Genomic DNA, 21,808 nt, shown 5'->3' on the forward strand with positions numbered 1-21,808 from the left:
ACAAACACCTGGCAAGATCCCAAAAAAGTACAAAACATTCTATACTGCTTATCCCAGAAATAGTGGATTTTCCCCAAGTCCATTTAATAATAGTCTATGGACTTTTCCTTTAGGAAGCCGTCCAAACCTTTTTAAAACACCACTAAGCTAACCGCCTTTACCACATTCTCTGGCTACAAATTCCACAGTTTAATTACATGTTGAGTGAAGAAAAATTTTCTCCGATTCATTTATAAATTTACTACATTGTAGCTTCATCGCATGCCCCCTAGTCCTAGTATTTTTGGAAAGCGTAAACAGATGCTTCACATCTACCCATTCAACTCCACTTATTATTTTATAGACCTCTATCATATCTCCTCTCAAGCCGCCTGAGACAGAGCTAAACAGACTCCATCCTCACAATATAAATAAGCAGCGGTGGAGTGATCCAAGATGGCGCCTAAAGCTGACGTGCGCGAACTATCCTCTGACAACCCCTAACTCTGCTAAAGTTGAGATTCCTCGAACCCGGAATGGGAAAGCGGAAAGGAAAGCCTAATGTGCCTACCTCCACAGGCAGGGCAGTTCCACCTCTTCTACGCCAGATGACATTGGAGGAGTCGGGGATACGAGCGCCGGGAGCCCAGCTGTTCGCTTCGGGAGGTCCGGAAGATCTTTCTGACCTGAGCGCTGAGGGAGTGTCGCTAAGTCCGCCTCCCGCTACAGTACCTCCACGACCTGGGGAAGGATTGAGGGCAGCGAGTGAGCAGAGCGTGGAGGCCGGAAGTCGGACCCCTGTGACTGTGAGTGGAGACCCCGCAGCTTCCTCGACGCCGATAGGAATAGCGTCCCAGGCAGGATTGGTGCCTGAGAGAGATAACGGCGATTCCTCCCTCGATCGTGGAACAATGATAAAACCAACGACTGTAACTTTGGATAAACTCTGGGAAGCAATTCAAGGACTGAATTCCAGCCTACAACAGATTTCAGGTATTTTACGGGGAGATGTGGCTGAATTAAAGCAAGTTCAAGAAGTGACTACAATTAAGATAGCAGAGCAAACAACGAAAATGGAACTATTTGATAAAGATTTAAAAGCAGTGAACTCTTCAGTTGTATCGTTGATAAAAAGTAATAACCTCCATCAGCGTAGGATGGAATATTTGGAAAACCAGATTAGGAGAAATAACTTACGTTTTTTAAATTTTCCCAAATCTCCTTTGATTCCAGCACTAGAAATGTTGAAAAAATACCTCAGGGAAATATTGGGTGTCCCTTTAGAGGGTTTTCCACCTATAACTAAAACGCAATACATTTCTGGTGCTGGAACAGGAATTTCATCCAATGCTCCTCAATCTGGTTTAAATCTAACAGAATTCCTGGAGAGTTCAATGGAGGTTATAACTGAAAGAACTACACTGCTGGTTACTTTTGCTCTCGAATTAGACCGCAATAATATATTTAAGCTTTATTTTCGCCACATGAACTCAAATTTCCTTGGATCTAAAATCCAGATTTTTCCTGATTTTGCCAGAGAAACACAAAGAAGAAGAAAAGAATTTTTGTTGTTGAAGGAGAGAGTTCTCCGAATAGGAGGAACTTTCCTGCTTAGGTTTCCTTGTAAATGTTGTGTTTCCCTAAATTCTACTAATTATATGTTTTTTGACCCAGGGAAATTATTAGAATTTATTTCTTCTAAAGAATAATTGTTGTAGATGTTCTTGTTTGTTAGTGCTCTAATCTCGGCTGTGACAACTAGGCTCTCTCAGCTTTAATTATTAAATATTTGAGTTAACTCATTTGAAATTAAGAATTTTCCTAGATCTTGGATCACCATATTGTGGACTAAATATATTAAGATAATATGTATAATTTTTTTATTGATTTAATGTTTATTTCATAAGTACATAAGTACATAAGTAGTGCCATACTGGGAAAGACCAAAGGTCCATCTAGCCCAGCATCCTGTCACCGACAGTGGCCAATCCAGGTCAAGGGCACCTGGCACGCTCCCCAAACGTAAAAACATTCCAGACAAGTTATACCTAAAAATGAGGAATTTTTCCAGTCCATTTAATAGCGGTCTATGGACTTGTCCTTTAGGAATCTATCTAACCCCTTTTTAAACTCCGTCAAGCTAACCGCCCGTACCACGTTCTCCGGCAATGAATTCCAGAGTCTAATTACACGTTGGGTGAAGAAAAATTTTCTCCGATTCGTTTTAAATTTACCACACTGTAGCTTCAACTCATGCCCTCTAGTCCTAGTATTTTTTGATAGCGTGAACAGTCGCTTCACATCCACCCGATCCATTCCACTCATTATTTTATACACTTCTATCATATCTCCCCTCAGCCGTCTCTTCTCCAAGCTGAAAAGCCCTAGCCTTCTCAGCCTCTCTTCATAGGAAAGTCGTCCCATCCCCACTATCATTTTCGTCGCCCTTCGCTGTACCTTTTCCAATTCTACTATATCTTTTTGAGATACGGAGACCAGTACTGAACACAATACTCCAGGTGCGGTCGCACCATGGAGCGATACAACGGCATTATAACATCCGCACACCTGGACTCCATACCCTTCTTAATAACACCCAACATTCTATTCGCTTTCCTAGCCGCAGCAGCACACTGAGCAGAAGGTTTCAGCGTATCATCGACGACGACACCCAGATCCCTTTCTTGATCCGTAACTCCTAACGCGGAACCTTGCAAGACGTAGCTATAATTCGGGTTCCTCTTACCCACATGCATCACTTTGCACTTGTCAACATTGAACTTCATCTGCCACTTGCACGCCCATTCTCCCAGTCTCGCAAGGTCCTCCTGTAATCGTTCACATTCCTCCTGCGACTTGACGACCCTGAATAATTTTGTGTCATCGGCGAATTTAATTACCTCACTAGTTATTCCCATCTCTAGGTCATTTATAAATACATTATAAAGCAACGGACCCAGCACAGACCCCTGCGGGACCCCACTAACTACCCTCCTCCACTGAGAATACTGGCCACGCAATCCTACTCTCTGCTTCCTATCTTTCAACCAGTTCTTAATCCATAATAATACCCTACCTCCGATTCCATGACTCTGCAATTTCTTCAGGAGTCTTTCGTGCGGCACTTTGTCAAACGCCTTCTGAAAATCCAGATATACAATATCAACCGGCTCCCCATTGTCCACATGTTTGCTTACCCCCTCAAAAAAATGCATTAGATTGGTGAGGCAAGACTTCCCTTCACTAAATCCGTGCTGACTTTGTCTCATCAGTCCATGTTTTTGTATATGCTCTGCAATTTTATTCTTAATAATAGCCTCCACCATCTTGCCCGGCACCGACGTCAGACTCACCGGTCTATAATTTCCCGGATCTCCTCTGGAACCTTTCTTAAAAATCGGAGTAACATTGGCTACCCTCCAGTCTTCCGGTATTACACTCGATTTTAGGGACAGATTGCATATTTCTAACAGTAGCTCCGCAAGTTCATTTTTTAGTTCTATTAATACTCTGGGATGAATACCATCAGGTCCCGGTGATTTACTACTCTTCAGCTTGCTGAACTGACCCATTACATCCTCCAAGGTTATAGAGAATTTGTTTAGTTTCTCCGACTCCCCCGCTTCAAATATTCTTTCCGGCACCGGTGTCCCCCCCAAATCCTCCTCGGTGAAGACCGAAGCAAAGAATTCATTTAATTTCTCCGCTACGGCTTTGTCCTCCATATTTCTTAATATGTGAATTTATGAGTAATTTCATAAATGTAATTATAAAATATATAAATAAACAAATAAAAAAAATAATAAATAAGCAGCGGTGTACCAAGGGCGGGGCGGTGGGGGCGGTCCGCCCTGGATGCACGCCGCTGGAGGGGTGCAGAGAGCAGCTGCGTGCCTGTCGGCTCCGCTGGTTCCCTACTCCCTCTGCCCTGGAACAGGTTACTTCCTGTTCCGGGGCAGAGGGAGCAGGGAGCCAGCGGAGCTGAGAGCCGCACGGCTGCTCCCAGCAGACAAGAATGCACCCGCGGGGGGTGGGGGTGGGGGGTGTCATTGCGCCAGGGAGGGGGTCGTGCTGAACCTGGGGGGGGGTGCGCATTGGCGATCCGCCCCGGGTGGCAGCCAACCTAGGATCGTCACTGTAATTAAGCAAGCTGAGTTGCTCATCTATGACGCACAATGTTTAGGGACTGTAAGATGTCATTGCCAGCAGCCATGCAGCAGAGAAACTGAAACTACAGCTGTCCGCAATTCCCATTTAAACCCTTCTGCTTAAGCTGCTGAAACTTATTTGCAGAGTCACTGTTCTGACACTGCCCGCTACTGCTCAGCTCTCATTTAAACAGTGCAGTGATAATCGGGCCTGCAGTCTGGCTCACTTACAAGGCATAAGTTTCAACCGATAAAATCGGAGCAGGATCCTTAGACATGAGGCCCTGCATACTGACACAACCAAGTGAATGCCAGTAGCTAGTGGAGGAGTAGCCTAGTGGTTAGTACAGTGGACTTTGATCTTGGGGAACTGAGTTCAATTCCCACTGTAGTTCCTTGTGACTCTGGGCAAGTCACTTAACCCTCCATTGCCCCTGGTACAAAATAAGTATCTGAATATATGTAAACCGCTTTGAATGTAGTTGCAAAAACCTCAGAAAGGCAGTATATCAAGTTTCATTTCCCTTCCATTTCTCACCAATACAGAACAGAAAATTCTGACCATTTCCATCTGGAGACTAATGCCTATCCCTGTCTGGCTCTTTTCGTCTATATGGGCCCTTCAAAGACTCAGGGTTCCTTCTGACAAAACTTTGGGGTCCTTTTACTAAAGGGCATTAAGTCCTAACATGTTCTTAGCGAGTGAAAAAACAGGCTATCACAAACATGCTATAGCTTTTGCGGTATTTTGTCTGTTAGCACAGTTAAGTGCATGATAACTATTTTATAAACAATATTTTTTTTGGAGGGGCCTTGTCATGGGTGTAGAAGCATTAACCTGCTAGTGCATTCACATTAGCACACACCAAGTGGTCAATGCTGAATTAACATGAGAACACTTAGGGGCCCTTTTACTAAGCCGCGTAAGCGTCTACGCACACCCAATGCGCGCCAAAGTGGAGTTACTGCCCGGCTATCATGTGGCTCTTGTGGTAATTTCATTTTTGGCGTGCATCCGTTATGCGCATCCAAAATAATTTTAATTTTTGGACACGTGTATCGGACGCACGTCAAGTGGCATTTGACGTGAGTGGGTCATTACCGCCCGGTTACCGTGTGAGACTTTACCACTAGGTCAATGGCCGGCGGTAAGGTGGTCTCAGACCCAAAATGGACGCAAGGCAATTTTCATTTTGCCGCATGTCCATTTTTGGCAAAAATTTTAAAAAGGCATTTTCTTTGCAGGAGTGCTGAAAAATGGTTCTGCTCGCGCCCAAAACACACGCCTACAGTACTGCAGGCCATTTTTCAGCGCACCTTAGTAAAAGGACCCCTTAATGCCTCCTAAATAAGAGGATGTAAGTGCTCACACATTAATCTTTTGCAAGTCCCGAACACTAATGGTAAAATTAGCATGGGACCTGCAAAATAAAAAAAGTAAAGCACTAAATGCTGCCTAATTGAACTGGCTTAGTGTGCGAGAAAGTCCCACATTAGGACGCGCTAAGCCTAGATTCGAACGCCTTTTAGTAAAAGGGCCCCTTTGTGAGGTACCCAGGATCTGCTGAGACAGGATGACCCAGAACACAGCTAAGGAGCTGCAAGAATAATTTTTGTACAAACAGAACTGTACTAGCATGTCATAATAAACAAATCCTGAACGTCAGCCAGCAAGCTAATGTCTTCAGAAGGCTCACAAATATTCAAAGATGCAAACTGTTGTCGTCTTGAAAGGACATTATTATTATTATTTTTTTTTAACAAGGAGTATCCTGAGAAAGGCAAGAGCCAAAACCAGACTACAGACTACGCAATTAAATTTCCTTTCACTGATTTTCATTTTCTTCAATGCATTTTTTTTCTTTCTCGAAGATCCACAGTGCTATGTGTGTCAGCGTTTTAACAGAGCAATAGGACTACAGCTTGATTAGCCAGGTTGAAATACTGTGTAAACGGAAATGCTAGATAGAAGTCAGTGGATAAGACCATCTGTTCACATTTACACATCTCAAACTGGTGATTCAACTCTCCCACGATGAGCTGTAAGCATCAAAGAACAGTTTGCATGGTGTACTAACGGCATAACATTTGCCTTAAATGTTGTATTACACTAAGAGCAACCAAAAAACAGGAAGACCAAACCTCCACAAATAGGTCCGGAAGAGTCAAACACTGGAGAGAAAACAAACGCACAGCGCAGTGTGCAATAATATTAAAATATTCTTTATTCAAACGACAAATATCCGACATGGGCCGTGTTTCGGCCTAATGGCCTGCCTCAGAAGACCAACACATCTGTAAAACTGGATACAATGTTTAACATTCTTATGTAAAATCAAAAAGAAGGAACTTCTGTGAGACTGCTCAATTTACTTGTGGTATCAGAAAAACCTGCACGAGTTATCCCAAACCGCTTGTTATCCTGGCATCAAACTGTGTTGGCGGGGTTTTTTTTTACCTCTCTTATCTTCTGAATTCTCTTCATGAGCGGTTTCGTTTGCTGTCACCGAGCCATTGCCTGCCAGTTTCTCATCACTTGTGGGCTCTTCACTGATGGGTATCGTGTGTCCATTTGAAGTTTCCAGACTCACTGATCTGTCCTCATCTATAAAATAAAGAAACAGACATTAAATCAGTTGTATGGTCAGACCTTCAGGTTTTTTTTTTGGGGGGGGGGGGGGGGAGGAGGACTCAGGCCCCTGAGTCCTGACCCCCCCCCCCCAACCACAGCTATGCCACTGCATTACATCCACACCTTCCAAACTCTGCAACATTAAATTTAACTTCTCCTGGAATGATGTCTGTAGCTTAAGCTGATATTCAAAAGAATTTATTGATTGGCTTTATAGACTTGAGATACCACTAATTTTTAACAAACATTGTTTATAATTCAAAAAAATATTATGGTGTTTATTTTATAAGTCTTATTCACAATTTGAAAATGCATAAACTAACATTTGGATGTGTATAGTACATACATGTCTCACTGCAATTTTAGAAACCCAGAATATACAGTCAAATCGCAAATACAGGCTTATTGCAAGGGAATGCGGTCTGAATGTGTTTTAGGCAGGACTAGGATGGAACAAAATAAATGCACATGCATTCCCCATTTCAGAAGGGGAATACATGTTTATGTCCAGCGACCTCAACATCAAGATTCACACCTGCTCTTGGTGACGTCTAGGTTGCACTAAAGGGGGGATTCATCAAGTGGTGTTAGGTTTTAAAGTTATGTTAATTTGACCTTAATGCAACTTAAACAGCCCTAATGCCACTTTTCTAAAAATACCACAGCAATTTTTAAGTTGCCACAGGTTAGTTAGCAATGACATACAAAATATGCAAATGTTTATTTTCCATCTCATTACTATGCAGATATCCTAATGTGAGTCGTGGTGGGGCCCAAAAAATGGTAAAATAACTCCAGCTTTTTGTGGGGTTATTTTACCATGTGGGAGCATCGGGCCGTAAAACAGCTTAGAGGGAACATTGATTGCCTGCACCTAGATTCTATCTGGTCCAGGTGTGCCCCAAGCCAGGACATCTCTGGCCCAGGCACTCGGCACAGGGATGTCCTGGACTACAGATCCTCCAACGATGTTGCCAGACCAATTATACTTAACTGGTTCTGGGAGACATCCAGCATTGTTCCTCTCTCACCACCAACATCTTATATAATGGCGACAGACTGACCTCTACTACTGCCTTCCTGTCAGTGTGGACTCAATCCCTGATCATGCAGTGATACAAAGTGAGTTATTTCATTTGCAACGCAGCAAACCACTGCAGATTACTGTGGTGATGTGCACATTTGTTTCTGTCAGTTTTAACATTGCTGTAATTTATAGACCACTGGTAAAAAAAGGCCCGTTTCTCAAAAAAATGAAACAGGCGCTAGCAAGGCTATCTTGTAACGGTGATTATGTTTTTAAGGCTCTCGTCAAAGCAATTTCTTCTCTCTCCCCTGCCCTCCCCTCCATGTCCAGTGATTCTTCCCTCCCCTCCCATCCCCTCCATATTCCGCGATTCTGACCTCCCCTCCATGTGCAACGATTCTCCTGTGCCCTGCCGTCCCCTCCGTGTCCTGCAATTCTGGCCTCCCCTCCATGTCTAGTGATTCTCCTCTGCACTGCCCTCACCTTGGTGTCCCACGATTCTGGTGTCCCCTCCATATTCAGCAATTCTCATCTGCCCTGCCCTCCACTCCGTGTCCCGCGATTCTGGCCTCCCCTCCATGTCCAGCGATTGTCCTCTACCCTGCCCTCTCCTCCGTGTCCTATGATTCTCTCCTCTCCTCACATCCCCTCCATGTCCAGTGATTGTCCTCTACCCTGCCCTCCCATCCGTATCCCGTGATTCTCTCCTCTCCTCCCATCCCATCTATGTCCATCGATTCTCCTCTGCCCTGGCTTCCCCTCCATGTCCAGCAATTGTCCTCTGCTCTTGCCCTCCCCTCCATGTCCAGCGATTGTCCTCTGCCCTGCCCTCCCTTCCGTTTCCCGCGATTCTCCCCTCGCCTCCCATCCCCTGCATGTCCAGCGATTCTCCTGTGTCCTGCCCTCCCATCCGTGCCCTGCGATTCTCTCCTCTCCTCCCATCCCATCCATGTCGATTCTTCTCTGCCCTGCCCTCCCCTCGATGTCCCTCGATTCTGTCCTCCCCTCCATGTCCAGTATTCCGTTGCCTTCACTTGTCTTGCTTGCATTTGTAACATGCTGACGTCAGCTCACCTCCAGCGTTCCCTTCCCTCTCACTGTTCCGCCCTCTGACGTCATTTCGTCTTTATGCAAGGGCAGGACAGTGAAAGGGAATGGAACGCCGGAGGCTTTCTGAGGTCAGGATGTTACGAACCCAGCCAGCCAGCCAGCCAGCCATGGAACGTTGATGGTACAAATTATTATATTAGATTAGTTTACAAACATTATGGTATTGTGAGTTTTAGTGCACTTTTCTAATGCATGGATTACTCCATTGAGGCCTATAGTTGCTGAGTTGGTTAGGAAATTAAAATGTTTGGGATGGATGTAGGTAGAGCTATAAATAATCAGGGAGGATATTAAAGGACTGCAATTGAGAGTGACTGAAAACAAAATTAACACCATTGGAAAAAAAAAAATTCAACAGCATTCTTTCTTTCATGTAAAAGGAGGTAAAAGAATGCTGGAGAACCAGCAGAGGGCAAAACAGCTTGAGAGTTTTGGTGGTTCCAGAGATAGATACAAATAGGGCATCGATTTTGAAAAATCTTAAGAAACATGAAAAAGACTGAGGTAGTCTTTCCCTCATCTTTTTATCATTCTGCTAACACACATCCTTCCTCACACTGCCACGGAAATGTAACCTGTGATTTGTGTATATTTTTAGGGTAATGGATTTGATACTGCCTTTCTGTAGTACAACCAAACTAGTTTACATATTATATACAAGCACTTTGTCCCTATTGTTCTAAAGTTTTGCACCTGGGGCAATGGAAAGTTAAGTGATTTGCCCAGGGTCAGAAGACCCACAGTGGGAATAAAATCCAGTTCACACCAAAAAACTAACCACAATGTATGAACCAAAATAAAAGTTATAACAAAAAAATATAAATATATACATATGTGTTTGTGTGTTAAATGAATGAAAGGAAAAGCCTCAGCACCAATCCAGAAGTCAAATTTAACCAGGATTCCTCACAGGCATAAAAACCTTTCATCCAGCAGATCTCAAAACCTTTTGAAATTTTTATATGCGTGAAAAATATTATCTTAAAGAATATATCAAAACGTTCAAAGTTAAATCAAAAAGGAGCATATCCAAATCATATGTCGGGTCCCATTACCAACGACAGCCAGCGTTTCGCCTACTCCGAGGTTGCTTCAGGTTATACAGGACACATTTACCTAGAAATTAAACATTTAAAAAAACATTCTCTGAGCTTAAGACAACAAAAGGAAGGAAATATCTTCTACAAAAAGGGAAAAGTTAAGATATATCAAGATCTGTTGCAATATATATTGGCCCAATAAATCTTATAACCTGATATTGTAGAAAAAAAATCAATTGGCATCAACTATTTTAGAATATCAACATGCTAGTTTTCATATCAGAGCGGAGGAGGAGCTTAATGGTTAAAGCACCAGGCTGTAAACCAGAAGGCCCTGGTTCAAATCTCACAGCAGCTCCATGTGGCCTTGAGCAAATCACTTAATCCGCCATGCCTCAGGAGAAGACAACAGCAAGCCACTCCTGTATTGTTCCAAGAAAACCATGAGGGGAGGGGTCCCTCAATGTGTGGTTGCCAGAAGTTAACTCTAACTTAAGAGCACATCTGAATCTGCATATATCATTTCCAGAAACTGAAAAATAAGAACAAGCCACAGTGTGACTGTGGTTACACAACCCAAACTACTGACCATATCATCAGCCACTGTAATCTGTGCATGTTCAACAGAGGGAAACAAAAACATCATCAACCTTCTTTTAAAGCCAAGCAATGTATCAAAGACCAAGGAAAGGTGACAGAAATAATTCTCATCATATTGGATGCCATAGGCATGATTAGAAGGAATTTTCAAGCATACCTTGACACGTTGCCTACACACGCTATGAACTCCAGAAGGAAATTCTCTTTGGCACAATACAAGCTCTACGGCCAATGTTAGCAGTAAATTTGAGAGATTGAGAACATACTCCACATTGGCTTAGGAGTGAGATTCATTACTGTCATGGTATACACAAAACTAACCCATTTGGATAACAGACATAAATCCTTTCCAAAGGTGTCAGACCTTGGATAATACCCAGCATAAGAACCAGAAAGCCTGCTACACAACACCACCAAGACTTTAATGGACTCACCCCTATCTCCCTCTTCACACTTAATGTTTCCCAATGCATTCACCGAGTGTGAACCATACCCTACCACAATCACATCTTGCACTTGAGCACACTATCCACCTTATAATTGAAAGAGAAAAACGCCTAGATTTCGACCCAAATCGGGAGATAGACGTTTATCTCACAAAAACGAATAAATCGGTATAATGGAAAGCCGATTTTGGACGTTTTCAACTGCACTCCATCGCGGAAGCGTACAAAGTTGACGGGGGCGTGTCGGAGGCGTGGCGAAGGTGGAACTGGGGCATGGTTATCGGCCGAGGAGAGATGGGTGCCTTTCGCCAATAATGGAAAAAGTATGCATTTGTAGCTAGAATTTAGGGCACTTTTCCTGGACCCTGTTTTTTCACGAATAAGTGCCCTAAATGACCAGATTACCACCAGAGGGAATCGGGGATGACCTCCCCTGACTCACCCAGTGGTCACTAACCCCCTCCCACCACAAAAAATGATGTTTCACAACTTTTTATTTTCACCCTCAAATGTCATACCCACCTCCCTGGCAGCAGTATGCAGGTCCCTGGAGCAGTTGTTAGGGGGTGCAGTGGACTTCAGGCAGGTGGACCCAGGCCCATCCCCCCCCCCACCTGTTACAATTGTGCTGCTTAATGCTTAGTCGTCCAATCCCCCCAAACCCACTGTACCCACATGTAGGTGCCCCCCTTCACCCCTTAGGGCTATAGTAATGGTGTAGACTTGTGGGCAGTGGGTTTTGAGGGGGATTTGGGGGGCTCAACACACAAGGGAAGGGTGCTATGCACCTGGGAGCTCTTTTACCTTTTTTTTTGTTTTTGTAAAAGTGTCCCCTAGGGTGCCTGGTTGGTGTCCTGGCATGTGAGGGGGACCAGTGCACTACGAATCCTGGCCCCTCCCACGAACAAATGCCTTGGATTTATTCGTTTTTGAGCTGGGCGCTTTCATTTTCCATTATCACTAAAAAACAAAAACGCCCAGCTCACAAATTGTTCAATAAAATATGGACGTCTATTTTTTTCGAAAATACGGTTCGGTACGCCCCTTCACGGACCCATTCTTGGAGATAAACGCCCATGGAGATAGACGTTTTCGTTCAATTATGCCCCTCCATGTATTTGTTGAGACCGGAACCGGCGACCGCCGCTACGGCACTATGTAAGCCACATTGAGCCTGCAAATAGGTGGGAAAATGTGGGATACAAATGCAATAAATAAATAAATAAATATTTAGTAACATAGAAACATGATGGCAGATAAGTGCCAAATGGCCCATCCAGTCTGCCCATCCTCAGTAACTATTAACTCCTCCTTTTCCTGAGATGTCATGCGCCTATCCCATGGTTTCTTAAATTCTGACACAGTCTCCACGACCTCCCACACATCCACCACCCTTTCCGTGAAAGAGTATTTTCTTAGATTCCTCCTAAGCCTATTTCCTCTTAACTTCATCCTATGCCCTCTCATTCCAGAATTCATTTGAAAAAGGCTCACCTCCTGTACATTAATGCCACTGAGGTATTTAAACGTCTCTATCATATCTCCTCTCTCCCGCCTCTCTTCCATTAAATACATGTTGAGGTTCAGCAATGGCATGTGTAGGTGTTTAAAATCACCGAGGTCAATATTCAGCCAGCAGCATTCAGCATTTTGCTGACCGCTGCTGGCATTATGCCCAAAAAAATCAATACCGGGCCATGTGTGGGCTTTGGCACTTAACACCTAAATATATAGCAATAAAGACAGAAACAATGCACTGATTCCTTCTACGAAAGTATTACAATATGCCAAATAAAATATTTAAAAAAAAAACAGGCTGGCTAGGGGGAATCAGCTAAGAGAAGAGATATCAGAAACAGGCATTTTAAGGATCATAGATGACACAGCAACTTGAATACCCAGATGCTCCAGTTGTTAAAAATTACAGACTTAATTGTAGAGCCGAAACCAGAGACACCCTGGATCGCATACTACAGGAAGTTTGGAGAAGGTCTATTATTGATGACTAATATATCAAACATTGCTTTCTCAGTAGAAAGGAGAAGCAAAACAAAGGCTTCACTCTTTACGTTAGGAGGGTGGTATGCTCCCTTTCCTGTTGTCCCTCTGATAAATCTGTTAGCCGCCAAGACAAAACTGGGACAATTTAATCCCAGACAATGTGGAAATTTGCTCACATGTCTACATTGTTTTCTGTGCCAGCGAGAATTCTCAGTTGGCTCCAAGACAAACAAACGTCAGCTAAAGGCAGGTCATTTCTGCAAGATCAGACGTTAGCTCTGTTTTAGCTGGATGAAAATTAAGACTTCGGATTCCTAAATTTACTGTAGTTAAACACCTGTGCATGGAGAAGTTGACAGAGTAAAGAAAGCGGTGAAGAGGTTGCAGTTTTTGAGAGTGGAAAGGAAATTAAAAATTGATCAAGACCAGAGCAGAAAGAGGCGCAATCATTCTTCAAATTTGGAAACTCATTTTTCTTTTATGATCATTCAGCCTTCTCAATCAACTCAGTCAGACCTCGTTTACCTAGTTACCTAGCCGTGATTGCTGAGACACCTACAGGGCACTCAGTGGTGAGGTGGGGTAGAACAGGTGGGGTCCACCACAAAACTTAAATGGTAACAAAGTTTCTCTAGCAACATATAGGTGCAATACTTCTTCAATTACTCAGCACGTTTTCAAATCATTTTAATTTATTCATGCATATACATTGAACAGGTAGTGTGACAAGGAGTAGAAAGCAAACTAGGAGAAATACAAAAATTCACAATGGACAGAAACTGAAAAGAAGGAATTGAATGAAGAAAATATAGGATAATGTTACAGAAGAACACACAGAGTAAGATCATGGTACAAAGAAAACTCAGGCATCTTAGTCCCAAAATTTCATACTGGCATACATCAATTGGGCATGCATGGGGAGTGCCAGCATCAGTGGCTGGAAGCATATTGCCAATGTCCTCATTCCTGAAGCAGCTCGGGAGGGGGGGAGGGGAGGGGGAGGAAATGCATAGAATCCCCCAGTTCACCCTTGAGGACTTCAAAAAATAGATTGCTGGCTACACTCCTGATCAGCAGGACCATGCTAGTGAAAAACGCCAAGTGAAAACACACAAAGCAAACACGACTGCAACAAGGTCTCTACATGTTAGCAGAATACTGCACCTTGGTCACACACTCAGAACACAGAGAAACACTCAACAAATGTGAAACCAGGGACCACAGTTCAGTAATAGAGACATGAAGACAAAACAAACTGAACTGCAAACCTCAAGAAGTCAAACTCTGCATGTACAGCAAAGTTACTCATCTGTAGCAGGTGTTCTCCGAGGACAGCAGGCCATGTGGTTGACGTCATCCGATGGAGCTCGGTGCAGATGCTGACTAGAGCATAGATGTTTCAAGAAAATTCTAGCAGCGTCCCACCGCACACGCGCAGGGGCCTTCCCGCCCTATGGGCTAGCATGGGTCCCTCAGTCAGGTAATATGGCTAAAGGAATTCAACTCCTAGGGGAGGTGGGAGGGTGTGTGAGAATACTTGGCCAGTTGTCCTTTGAGAACACTTGCTACAGCTGACTAACTTTGCTTTCTCTGAGGACAAATAGACCCAGTTGTATTCTCACATGTGGGAATCCTTAGCTACCAGGCTCACCACCAACAACAATGTTAGAATAATAGGGACTCGAAATGTCGAGGCCTGAAAGTGAATTAACATGAAACTGTATATATACAAATTGTGAAGGTGTAGCCTGGAACATAATAAAACTGAGCCTAGCGGGGTGGAGTTTGATTCTAGACACCAAACAGATTCTGCAGGACTCTCTGACCGAATCGGCTGTCACATCAGGTATTATTATTATTAACATTTGTATAGCGCTACCAGACGCACGCAGCGCTGAACGTCCAACATAGAGAGAGACAGTCCCTGCTCAAAAGACCTTACAATCTAAAAATAAGACAGACAGACAAAACAATTAAGGACAAGGGAAGTACTGGGTGAGAAGGAACAAGGGGAGGGCAAATTGAGTAGTGGCTAGGCGTCAAAAGTAGTGGTGAAAAGGTGGGTTTTTAGCATAGATTTGAAAACAGGTAGAGATGGAGCTAGACGTATAGGCTCAGAAAGTCTATTCCAAGCATAAAGTGCTGCGAGGGAAAAAGAACGAAGTCTGGAGTTAGCAGTAGAGGAGAAGGGGGACGACAAGAGAGATTTGTCCAGTGAGCGGAGTTCACAAGGAGGAATGTAGGGAGAGATGAGAGTGGAGAGGTAATGGGGGGGGGGGGGGCTGCAGAATGGATGCATTTAAAGGTCAGTAAGAGAAGTTTGAACTGTATGTGGAAGCGGACAGGGAGCCAGTGAAGTGACTTGAGGAGTGGGCTAGTGTGGGCATAACGATTTTGGCGGAAAATAAGTCGTGCTGCAGAATTTTGGACAGACTAGAGAGGAGAGAGATGGCTGACAGGAAGACCAGTGAGCAGTAAATTGCAACAATCCAATCGAGAGGTGACAAGGGTTTGGATAAGGGTTCTGGTAGCGTATTCAGAAAGGAAGGGGCGAATTTTGCTAATATTATAGATAAAGAAACAACAGGTTTTGGCGATCTGTTGACTATGTGCAGAGAAGAAGAGAGAGGAATCAAAGATGACTCCAAGGTTACGAGCCGAGGAGACAGGGAGGATGTGAGAGCCATTAACAGAGATAGAGAAAGGGGGAAGAGGGGAGGTGGGTTTAGGTGAAAAATGAGAAGTTCAGTTATAGTCAAGTTTAGCTTCAGATGGCATTGAGACATCCAAGCAGCAATGTCAGACAAGCAGGATGAAATTTTATCCTGGATTACGGTTGTGATTTCAGGGGTGGAGATGTAGATCTGAGAGTCATCTGCATAGAGATGGTATTGAAAGCCATGAGATGAAATCAGGGTACCAAGGGAAGAGGTATATATAGATGGAGAAAAGGAGGGGTCCAAGGACAGAACCCTGGGGGACACCAACTGAAAGCGGGATGGAAGTTGAAGAGGAACCGCCAGAGTGAACACTGAAAGTGCGAAGTGAGAGATAAGAGGAGAACCAGGAAAGAATAGGGCCCTGGAATCCAATCGAGGACAGCGTATCTAGGAGTATGGTGTGGTCAACAGTGTCGAAGGCAGCAGATAGGTCAAGAAGGATAAGGATAGAATACAGACCTCTGGATTTAGCCAGCAGCAGGTCTTTAGAGACCTTGGTAAGTGCAGTTTCAGTAGAGTGAAGAGGGCGGAAACCAGATTGGAGTGGGTCAAGAATAGGTTGAGAAGAAAGGAAATCAAGGCAGCGGTGGTGAATAGCACGTTCAAGTAATTTGGAGAGGAAAGGAAGAAGGGAGATGGGGCGATAGTTGGAGGGACAGGTAGAGTCAAGTGAGGGTTTTTTAAGGAGTGGAGTGACAACAGCATGTTTGAAAGCCATAGGAACAGTTGCAGTGGAGATTGAGAGATTAAGGATGTGACAGATGACAGGGGTGATAGTAGGAGAGATAGTGTTAAGTAGATGAGTGGGGATGGGATCAGATGAACAAGTAGTACATTTAGAGGAGGAAAGAAGAAGGGCATTTCCTCAGTAGAAACTTCAGAGAAGGAGGAAAAAGAAGGAGAGGAAGGAGAGTAGGGGGTGTGGATTAAGGAAGAGAGAGGTGGGGGGGAGGTTGGATGAAAATTCAAGGTTAATCTTACGGATTTTATCGTGGAAGTGCTCAGCTAGGGTCTGAGGAGAAAGCGAAGGGGAAATTGGGGACGGAGGCACTTTGAGGAGAGAGTTCAGTGTGGCGAAGAGAAGTCGAGGGTTAGAGCCAAGGGAATTTGTCAGTTGGGTGAAGTAATCCTGTTTGGCCTGCGAGAGGGCAGACTGGAAGGAGTTAAGCATGAATTTGAAATGAATGAAGTCGGCAAGGGTGCGGGATTTAAGCCAAGAACGTTCAGCAGAGCGGACACAGGAATGAAAGTAGCGGATTTTAGAGGTCAGCCAAGGCTGGGGTTTGGTATCCTGCTAAGAAAGTAGTGATAGGTAACTGTGTGGACCAAAGACCACATCACAGCCTTGCAAATCACCTCTATGGAGACTGACCTCAAGTGGCCTACCGACATAGCCATTGCTCTGACATTATTAGCTTTGACATGACTCTCAAAAGACAGCTCAGCTTGGGCATAAGTGAAGGAGATACAATCTGCTAGCCAAATGGAAGTTGTGCATTTGCCGGTGGCTACCTGCTTTCACTGGGGGGGGGGGGTGGTGGCTTTGGGAAAAATGTGGGCAGAACAATTGATTGGTTAAGATGGAACACCACTTTAGGAAGGAACTTAGGGTGCGTGTGAAGAACTATTCTATTATGATGAAACTTAGTGTAAGGTAGATCAGCTACTAGAGCCTAAAGCTCACTGACCCTACAAGCTGAAGTGACCGCCACCAAAAGCACTACTTTCCATGTCAGATACTTCCGATGACAGGAGTCAAGTGGCTCAAAAGGAGCTTTCATCAGCTGGGTGAGAAGAAAGTTAAGATCCCATGACACAGTGGGAGATTTGACTGGGGGGGGGGGGGGGGGCGGCTTTGTCAACAGCAAGCCTCTCATAAAACAAACTAGAGGCTGAACAGAGATGAGCTTACCTCCTACAAGGAGATAGTAAGCACTAATTGCACTGAGAGGAACCCTTACAGAGATGATTTTCAAACCAGACTCGGAGAGGTGAAGTTTTATGTAGGACAAGTAAGAGGATCTTGGACCTTGCCCTCATACCAGATGGCAAACATCTTCCACTTAAAAGAATAACACCTTAGTGGAGTCTTTCCTGGAAGAACGCAAGATTCTGGAGACACGGTCCAGACGCCAAATTCGGGGAGGAGATATTTAAACTTCCAGAGCCTGGATAATTAGCGCCAGGAGCTCCTCCTTATGAAACAGCTCCCTTTCATCCGGTGGCAACTTCCCATCTTTGAGAGTCTCTGCGTCTGCTGTAAGGGAATCCCTGAGATACTGCCATCCCCCGCATCTGATGCAATGGAGGCCTCATCCGAGTCTCATAGACCCTCCAAGCACTGCCAAATAGGCAACTGCTATGCCAGGAGGGTACAAGACCCCTGTGAGGAGGGGAGGGTGGCAGAGACCTGGGGGTCTCCTGCTCGTTTCAACAAAAACATTTTGTGCATCAGCAGAACAAATTCAGGTGAAAAGTGGACATGATCAGAGTTAAAATCCCCTGCAGCTTCCCCCAACGGATCCAGATCAAGGGCAAAATGTGGCTGCACATGCCTAGTTAGGTCTACCCCAGCTGCAGAAGCTGCATGCTGCTCTACAGAAAAAAAACACACCAGCAGAAATGCGAGTCACTGAAATACCTAGCGTTCCCGCCAAAAGAGACTCTGATGCCACACTGCCTTCCATAACTGCCTTCAGCTGACTTTGACGGTGGGGCCTGTGTTTACAACCATGCACAAGAATCACAAGCTCCCAATGCGGCTTGCTGGTTCTCACTCCGGGAGCAGCACTTCACAGACTCTGACGGATTGGACATGAGCTGGGAACTACCCCTCCTGCTGAGGAGCTGAAAGTACCGTACTCCCCTCGTGCAGCTCAGCGCTCTGTCGCATGCTGCTGGTTCCAATTTGATTTTTTTTTTTTTGCTTAACAAATGTCAAACAGCTATTGCTTACCGCTTACCTCTGTCTTTTTTTTTTTTAAGAGACAGGAGAGGAAGCAAATGACCAGAACTCAAGCCTCACAAGCCCATGTACCTGGGGGCCAGCGGGGGGAGGAAAGGGAGGGACCCGGTGCCACCAGGTGTACCCAACAGGATGCCTCAAACCCAAAGACCAGGTTACTGCTACTCCCGGGGGATGGGAAAGGAGCTAGTCAATTCAGAGCTGCACAGTTAGGACCATCCACCTGCTAGATAGATAGAATACTGAGGATCTGGCTGCTGCATGTGACCACATATACTGTACCAAACCTCTGAAGCAGTGGCGTAGCGAGGGCGGCTGACTCCCGGGGCGTGTCGCCGCTGCGCACCCCCCCTCGGCGCGCGCACCCCCCCTCGGAGCGCATTCTTACCACTGGCGCTCCGCCCCAAGTGCACATCGTCGCTGGGAGCTGCGTCGGCTCCACTGGTTCCCTGCTCTCTCTGCCCTGGAACAGGAAGTAACCTGTTCCGGGGCAGACAGAGCAGTGAACCAGCGAAGCCGACACCCCCCCAGCGGCGTGCACCCAGGGCGGACCGCCCCACCGCCCCCCTTCCTACGCCACTGTTCTGAAGTTCTCTCTGTGTCCACTTGCTGGTAGAGGGACATAACCCACAAGTCTCTGGATTGATCTGTGGCATGCTATAGAATATTAGTTTTCTCCGGTGAGTATAAATCCCCTTCATACAATCAGCCACATAGAGGATTTGGTCTTTAACCCTATAGCCATGTCCTTTCTGTGAGACATCACTGAAGTTTTTCTCAATGCTTTATCAGAAAATCACTTGCTTCAGTTTATTATGACAAAACTTTGTATTTATTTCAATAACACAAACATCAGAGTAGCCATAAAGTTAATCCATTTGATCCAGCACTGGAATAATAATAAAAAGAAAATATAAATTATTATTCAACAAACTTAAGCTTGTTTTTGGATGTGGTCAAGCTAGAATAGCTGAATTTAAAGAAGGTTAGACAAGTTCCTGGAGGAAAAGTTCATAAAATGGACAAAAATTAGGAATTAACCATAAACCTTTCATTCTGTTGTCATTTTAATACCTCAGTATTTGTATTTTTGTCATTTTCTGTTTACTCTATGTATGTTACATTTTTGTCTTCTAAAAAAGCTTTTATGGATTTGGACTGGTTAAAACGTTTGTGTCCTAGACTAGCCACAGGAAAGGACGCTGGGCTCAATCAACCTTTGTGTGATCCAGCATGGCACTTCTTATGTGATTATATTTTAAATGGCAGGTGAATCTGCTTACCTTGGTCAGGTATTTCCTTAAGAACACCTCTTCTTATCAGCTCCTCCCTGCTTTGTCGGGTAGATATCTTCCTTTCCAACACTTAAAAAAATAATTAAAATCCAGAAAGTAGATGTTAAAGTCAGAACTACATTTATGAATCAGACAATAGATTTTCAAACAACAAACATACATATATACATACATTAAAGATGTACACTGAAGATAAAGTTAACTGAATAGTTATATGAATGTTCTTCTATGCTGTCTATTATGGTATCATTCATATTCTGCTCATATTTATCATATTTCTGTTATATAATTGTTTACAGAGCTGTTAAATGTGTAGATTTCTGGTACCATATCATGTTAGTCCTATTACTAAGATTTAATTTGCTCTCTTCAGGTCTACCTCATTGAGAAGTGTAGTTATCAATGTGGATTACTGTTGAAATGTTATTTTACCATTAACTCGTGCTATTTTAGCACAGGTCCCATTTTATGGAGAGACCTAGTTACTAATAACTGGGGTTAGTAACAAAATCTCTGCTTTGGGAGGCAGGTGAAAGCTTGGCTCTTTAACCAAGCCTTTGATGGAGGAAGTGACTAACTTGCTTGTCTCTCTCTCTCTCTCTCTCTCTCTCACACACACACATACACACACACACACACACACACACACACACACACACACAAGGAGGCCTGGCTAAGATAATGTTCGAGCTCCTTTCTGACCTCATGTGCTCCCCTTAGGGCTATGGTAGTGGTGTACAGTTGTGGGGAGCGGATTTTGGAGGGGGTTGAGGGGCTCAGCACCCAAGGTAAGGGAGTTATGCACCTGGGAGCAATTTCTGAAGTCCACTGCAGTGCCCCCTAGGGTGCCCGGTTGGTGTCCTGGCATGTGAGGGGGACCAGTGCCCTACGAATTCTGGCTCCTCCCACGACCAAAGGGCTTGGATTTGGTCATTTTTGAGAGTGCGTCCTCGGTTTCCATTATGGTTGAAAACTGAGGACGACCATCTCTAAGGTCGACCTAAATATTGAGATTTGGGCGTCCCCAACCGCATTATTGAAACAAAAGATGGACGCCCATCATGTTTCGATAATACGGGTTTCCCCGCCCCTTCACGGAGCCGTCCTGCGAGGACGGCCCCAGGAAAACTTGGGCGCCCCATTCGATTATGCCCCTCCACGACTTACTCTGTAGTGTTACCTGAATATTTTTACTGATGTAATTGTCTATTGATTATATTTGACTTACTCTTGCTGTACACCGACTTGAGTGAAATTCTTCAAAAAAATAAATAAATCCTAATTAATAAATAAGGCGCCCTTTTACAAAGGTGCGTAAGGACCTATGCGTGTGCAGCACGTGTCAAATCGGCATTGACGCCCAGCTAGTTCGTAAGGCTTGCGGTAATTCCAAGTTTAGCGCGCACCGAAAACATGTGGTAGAAAATAATTTTTTATTTTCTACCGTGGGGGCGTTCCCAGCGGTAATCGGCAGTTGGTGCACGCTGGACGGGTAAATGCGTGAGCCCTTACCACTAAGTCAATGGGTGGCGTTAAGGGCTTAAGCTGTAAATAGATGTGTGCTGGTTTCAGTTTGCTGCACGTCCATTTCCTGTCCCCCCCAAACCCCTTTTTTACAGATGCACTGGAGAAATGGTCCAGCGCATGTCCAATACATGCGTACATACTACCACTGCCCAATTTTGATGCACCTTTGTAAAAGGGCCCCTACGTAAGTAAGTAAGTACCGTATTTTTCGGACTATAAGACGCACTTTTTTCCCCCCAAAATTTGGGAGGAAAATGGGGGGTGCGTCTTATAGTCCGAAGGTAGCGTTTTTTGACCTCCGTTCCGTACTTACAGGAT

At 44.5% G+C, this 21,808-nt stretch overlaps 1 protein-coding gene and 1 long non-coding RNA gene across 3 annotated transcripts in view; one reads left to right on the forward strand and one right to left on the reverse strand.

Moving 5' to 3' along the window:
• The window catches only part of PHACTR2 (phosphatase and actin regulator 2), a 237,959-nt gene that overhangs the window by 89,778 nt on the left and 126,373 nt on the right, over positions 1 to 21,808 (reverse strand). For both annotated transcript variants that reach the window (XR_003941615.1, XM_030198490.1), the window contains exons 3-4: positions 19,952 to 20,032; positions 6,586 to 6,732 (exon numbers count right to left, since the gene is read on the reverse strand). Coding sequence is in view for 1 of the 2 variants with exons in the window: in XM_030198490.1 (XP_030054350.1) it covers positions 6,586 to 6,732; positions 19,952 to 20,032 (228 nt within the window). In the remaining variant the exon portion in view is untranslated. The remainder of the gene's footprint in view (positions 1 to 6,585; positions 6,733 to 19,951; positions 20,033 to 21,808) is intronic.
• LOC115466912 lies at positions 890 to 20,519 on the forward strand. Its single transcript, XR_003941616.1, has 3 exons — positions 890 to 972; positions 12,959 to 12,961; positions 20,489 to 20,519. It is a non-coding gene; the product is annotated as an uncharacterized LOC115466912 (long non-coding RNA).

Source organism: Microcaecilia unicolor, chromosome 3 (genome assembly GCF_901765095.1).
Source record: "Microcaecilia unicolor chromosome 3, aMicUni1.1, whole genome shotgun sequence".
Classification (NCBI taxonomy): Eukaryota; Metazoa; Chordata; class Amphibia; order Gymnophiona; family Siphonopidae; genus Microcaecilia; species Microcaecilia unicolor.